Source organism: Lipophrys pholis (genome assembly GCF_963383615.2).
Source record: "Lipophrys pholis genome assembly, chromosome: 10".
NCBI lineage: Eukaryota > Metazoa > Chordata > Actinopteri > Blenniiformes > Blenniidae > Lipophrys > Lipophrys pholis.
In genome coordinates, this window is record NC_137640.1 from 3620442 (window position 1) to 3626205 (window position 5764).

Sequence of the window (5764 nt, forward strand, 5' to 3'; positions counted from 1 at the left end):
TGAGCGTGTCTATATGTAGCGTGCCCGGCTGTACCAGTCTGACTTTTTGCGAAGGCAGCGGTGGTTTGTCGAACAATGCGCTTTGTGCTGCGCGCTACACTGTTGACCTGCCCACACTTATGTAACCGCTCGGTGAGGAGCCCCACCCCCGCCTCCGTCTTCTTCCACACATGCCAGATTGCTGGAGCTCAGACCGCAAGGGCTGCCATGGAAACACGGCTCAAGGCGTTATGCTTTTTCTTCTTTTTTTTTTTCCGTTTTTATTCCGTTTAACCTCAAGTTTTAGATTCATATGGATGAGAGAGAGGCACTTCAGACCCTCTGCAGACAGATGAGCGACATCAAATAACACTTGAGAGGAAAATAAAGCGGAAACGTAGTTTCAAAACAATAAATATGCATTGTAAAGTTGAACTGGATTTCCAACATTTACCATCTGTTACCTAAACTTTTGCACCGAAGGGTTTCCAAACGTTTTGAACGGTGGACGTGTTTTTGAGAACAACAAAGAAAAAACTACTTGGAGTCAAACTGAGTGCAGTGCTGTCGGAATGAGACTCAGACCCAGGAGAGATACCGTCACATTTTTGTACTTCCGGCTTGAAGTTGATATTATTATTTTGATGATATAAGGTCTTTGTAGATCTTCCTGTTTTATTCTACAAATAACAGATATGTTATTACACACCCTACTTTGTATTTATGAAGCTTTTATGAACCTGAACACAAGACAGGCCACTGAGAAGGATAGAATTACTTTTTTTTGTCTATATTTAATTTGTATGGAGATTAATTTAATACATAGCCGAGTGACGAGTGACTGTACTGATATGGATTATTGTTGCCCGCAGGATAACAATAAAGTTCACAAACACACATATGTGGGCAAAACTGACCTAATTACAAGATATTCCGTGTTTTTCCAGTTAACGCCAGCAAAGAAAAGGCAGAAATTTGGGCGTAATTATCGACTCAGACCTGAAATTCAACAATCACATCAAGACAATAAGCTTACTACCAACTGCAAGAAGAAAATGATTTCTGACCCAACAAGATTCCAAGAAGCTTGTTCGTATATTTACTTTCAGCAGGCTGGGTTATTGTGACGGTGTGTTCACAGGTCTTAGTAGAAAATCAGTCAGACAGTTGCAGCTCATCCAGTCGTCCACATCACGAAGAGGGTGGAGCTTAATACACCTGAGCTTCAAAATCTCTGCACTGGCTGCCTGTGTGTCACAGGATTGACTTTAAATTCCAACTTCTGGCCTGTAAAGCTTTGCGGGCTTTCTGGCCTGAATAAATCTCACATTTATTAGAAAATGAAACATCTGGATGGCTGAGGTCCTCAGGAAGAGGTTCACTCAGCGACCCAGAGTCAGAAGAAACAAGGTGAAGCAGCTTTAAGTTTTGTCTTCATGATTATTTTCAGAATTTAAGCTGTTTTCTCACTTATCTCAGCTTGTCACAAATTATAATTCAGACAATAAATATCCTTTTTTTCTTCTTTTGTTCAATATTAGATATTTATCCAGGAGAAATTATTTATGTAATACTTTAAGTTTGGTGCAGTATCTATGACATGATGTTAATCAATTAAAGGGAAAAAAAAGTAAAAGAGAGTCAATAACTTGTCTTATTGAGTGTGCTCAGCTATGTCAATAAAGGTAAACAATTAATATACAGTATAATGTTTACATTAGATACACTGCTTGGTTTAATCTATTTGTAATTATCTATCTATGATCATGTAGGACCCTGAAGCAAATAAATAGTTCTATTTCTGTATTCACTTTTATATTTCAAACCAAAATCATGTGAGGATTAGATTTTCAGACGACGCCTGTATTTTGCCTCCATTTGGAAACTTGTGAAGTATTTGATAATCGAAGAAATAAAACACATCTAACATTTTCACATTGTTGTGAGCACAACTTGTGTTTACACGTTTATCACAAATAAAGAGAAATTATTCAGAGGTTGACTTTTCAAATGGATCTGTTCCTGTGACAGGAAAGTAAATCTGCTTCCAGGAAACCTTCAGCGTCGTAAACAACAGAAAGAAGCATGTTTGTGCTCAAAATGAACTTATCAACCTAGTGAGCGACAGCTGCATGGGAAGCTCAGGGGCCGCACTAAAGATAAATAAACTGCATGTTTACATGCTTTATTTATTTATTTATTTATTGAGGAAACACTGAACTCCTCTGCAAGAAAACGATAAAACAATGGCTCTGTATACGGCGACTGACTCATCCTTGTGTGTTATTTTAGTCGACGACCTGTTTCGAATCAAGTTTGTTGCGTCGGGTGTTTGAAGAGAGACTCGTAATACATTTGGGGAATTGTGTGAAACCACAGGCTTCACAGTGAAGCAGTTCAGCTGAAATAATGCAACTGTTTTATTTTTATTATAATTATTATAGAGGCTCAGTCTCGTTGTGCAACCGCAGCCACACTGTAGCCAGTTTAAACAAGCCGAGTAGCCAGTTTGGTATTTGCAACGAAGCTGGATTTACACGACTTTGTACAGTTCGTCCTCCCGTCCTCCCTCCACCTCACTGGCCTGAGAGCCGACACACACACACATTTTCACAGCTTACGTTAAAACAACACACCATACAGTTACGCAATCTATTTTTAGCCTGACCGGTGCCGAAATGCACATCCGTTAAGTTTTTTAAACCGTCGCTCACGTGCAGCCCTGTTGTCACGTAGCATTCAGTTTGTTTACGATTGTTGTTTGTTGATCATTGTGGCACATTATCCATGAGCCAAGAACCCATCAGAGTGTAAACACATGGACTAAACATAACACTGACATGGATGTAAAAATGTTAGAAGTTTATTAAAGTTGGATTATTACATTTGAAAAAGACATAAAAGACATGTATCATTAAAAAACAAAAGAAAATGTCTATTAGCTTCCTTAAAGATTTGACCTAATCACAATCATGGTGGAAAATGATTTGTGACAGACGGACAGACTACATTCAGATGCCTTCGGGGATCCTTTGGATGAGAGTAAGAAGAGCTGTGGCAAAAACAGCCTTCTGTAAAATGTTTAAATGTTTGTATTTATTTAAACAAATCATCAGCTTACTGTGACCCCATGACCAAAAACACAAAGGGCAGTGGTTGTATCAGTCACTGTGGAGGACTGAATGTGGAATCATTGTCTTCATTTTTAAGTGTAAAAGTGAAGGAGTGTGGTCCCACGACGAGTGTAGCACCGCTACCAACGCCCCAGGACTGTTCATGTGCTGTAGTCGGTGGGCTCGTCGCCCTCTTCTTTCAGCACGCACGTGCGAACCAGAGCCTCCGTGACGATGTACGGGTCGCAGTTGGCGGACGGACGGCGGTCCTCGAAGTAGCCCTTCTTGTCTTGAGCCACCATGCGCGGGATGCGGATGCTGGCCCCGCGGTTCGCCACGCCGGCTGAGAACAGGTCGATGCTGGAGGTTTCGTGGTGCCCGGTGAGGCGCCTGGCGTTGTCCAGCCCTCCTTTGGGATCGTAGGCCCGGATGTGATACCTGTGTCTCCTGGCCAGCCTGTCGATGGAGTCCTCGATGACCCTGCAGACAAACGTCAGGTCAAAACTTAATCTCTTGGTGGTTTTTTCTCTTTCAGGATTGAACAAGTTGAACTCATCCGTACTTGAGCCCTCCGTCCTCTCGCGTCTCCTTTGTGCTGAAGTTGGTATGGCAGCCAGCGCCATTCCAGTTCCCTGAGATTGGTTTGGGGTCGAAGGAAACAAGAACGCCAAAGTCCTCACAGATTCTGTGCAGGATGAAGCGAGCGATCCACAGATGGTCCCCCATGCTGATTCCTTCGCACGGCCCGACCTGGAACTCCCACTGAAACACGACAGAATGACCACAATGAATGTCTTGCTGTATCGACACACGATTCTGTTTATGTTGGGTTTTGTCACGATAGTTATTCTTAGTCTTACACGTCACTGAGGTGTTATTACGGTGTGTTCGTCCTGGAAATGTACCTGTGCTGGCATGACTTCAGCGTTGGTTCCACAGATCTGAACCCCGGCGTACAGACAGGCTCGGTAGTGTGCTTCTACGACGTCTCGTCCATATGCGTTATCTGCTCCCACGCCACAGTAATAAGGCCCTGAGTGGACAGAGGGGCGGTGAGCATGGACACCGAGCTTGTAGGATAACTCCTATATTTCAAATGAGCAACACGTGAAGCTCGAGATGCACCTTGTGGACCCGGGAAACCGTTAGCGGGCCAACCGAAGGGGTGTCCATCTGTTCCCAGCAGGGTGTACTCCTGCTCCATGCCAAACCAGGGGTGGTTGTTCTCCACCATGCCCATCATCTGCTTACAGGTGTAGCGTCGGTTGGTTTCTGGCGGAGCGGCAAATCAAGGGGATGAGACGAAACCTAAGACGAGCTCGGCAGCGTGGCGGCGCGCCGTGCTGCTGCTCACCTGCTGGCTTCCGGTTATACTTGAGCACCTCGCAGAGCACCAGCTTGTTGGGGTCTTTCCTGAACGGGTCCCTGAACATGGCCACGGGGATCAGGAACATGTCGCTGTTGGAACCCTCGGACTGGTACGTACTGGAGCCGTCGAAGTTCCACTCGGGGAGCTCTGGTAGATCAAAACGGCTGACGTCAAACAAAGTTCATCGAAACCCAACACCCGTACCTTAAGGCTTAAATACCTAAAGAGCTTACCCTCAACCGTTTTGGGTTCGCTATCCAGTGTTCTGGTCTTGCACCGCACTCCTTCTCCGGACCCGTCGATCCAAATGTACATGGCCTGGACCTTGTCTCCCTGTGGGAGACTCATGTACTGCTGCTTCACAGCTTTGTTCAGCTTTGAACTGGCTGAGGTGGCCATTTTTTTCCCCCTGACCCGTCACCTACAGTGGAGAGGACGTCAGATTATTCCACTGAAGTCAGGAGAGACAAACAGGGCAAACTAGTACTGCCGGGGAAAATCTCACATCATGACTCGTTATGCAACATCAGAAAAGACACCAACAAAGTCAGTGCTGCTCTTAATTCTTCCTAACTCTCATCAAAATAAATTAAAAAAAAAAAACCCTGGAGAAAAATTATCCCATAACTACAAGACAATAAACAACGTGCGGGTGGGGGGTTGATGGGGTGAGAAGAGGGGGAGTGGGGATGGGGGGGGGGGGGGGGGGGGCGCATTTCTTTGGAGGCACAGAAGCATCTATCGTCATACACCAAGAAGCTGTGGATGGGAGGAGACACGCGCGGAGCGTCTTACCTGATGTTAAGTGTAGAAGAATCTCAAACGATGAACAGAGTCCGTGAACGCGAGCTCGCTGTGTCGGTGTCTATTGTTGTTCATTCCTGCTGCCCTGCGCGCGTCTACCTTGGATTTATAGCGCAGCGGAGGAGCAGCGGAGGCGCTCATTGGTCCGACGGAGGCGTGATGCGGAGATGCAGCAGACTCCGTCTCTGTGTGTGTGTGTGTGTGTGTGTGTGTGTGTGTGTGTGTGTGTGTGTGTGTGTGTGTGTGTGTGTGTGTGTGTGTGTGTGTGTGTGTGTGTGTGTGTGTGTGTGTGTGTGTGTGTGTGTGTGTGTGTGTGTGTGTGTGTGTGTTTAAAGAACCGAGACATAGTGAGAGCCTTTAACAACATCAGGACGACCAACACACACGCCATTTCTCAGCATTAAGGTAAAATAAATAAATGAATGATAATACAAACTTAAAAGGGTTTGGACAAACGTATAAGGGTAAAAGAAAACAATATAAAGACTCTCTTTGAGCG

General features: G+C 44.9%; 1 protein-coding gene across 1 annotated transcript; it reads right to left on the minus strand.

Annotated features, from left to right (window-relative positions):
• Positions 1-2816: 2816 nt before the first annotated feature.
• Positions 2817-5562, minus strand: LOC308115405 (glutamine synthetase-like). Its single transcript, XM_080472878.1, has 7 exons — positions 5257-5562; positions 4695-4882; positions 4447-4608; positions 4218-4364; positions 3998-4125; positions 3655-3854; positions 2817-3572 (listed from the first exon to the last, which is right to left on the minus strand). Exons 2-7 carry the CDS (start codon positions 4858-4860, stop codon positions 3254-3256), a joined length of 1122 nt encoding a protein of 373 aa, XP_080329004.1. The 5' UTR covers positions 4861-4882; positions 5257-5562; the 3' UTR covers positions 2817-3253.
• Between the last annotated feature and the right edge of the window lie 202 nt (positions 5563-5764).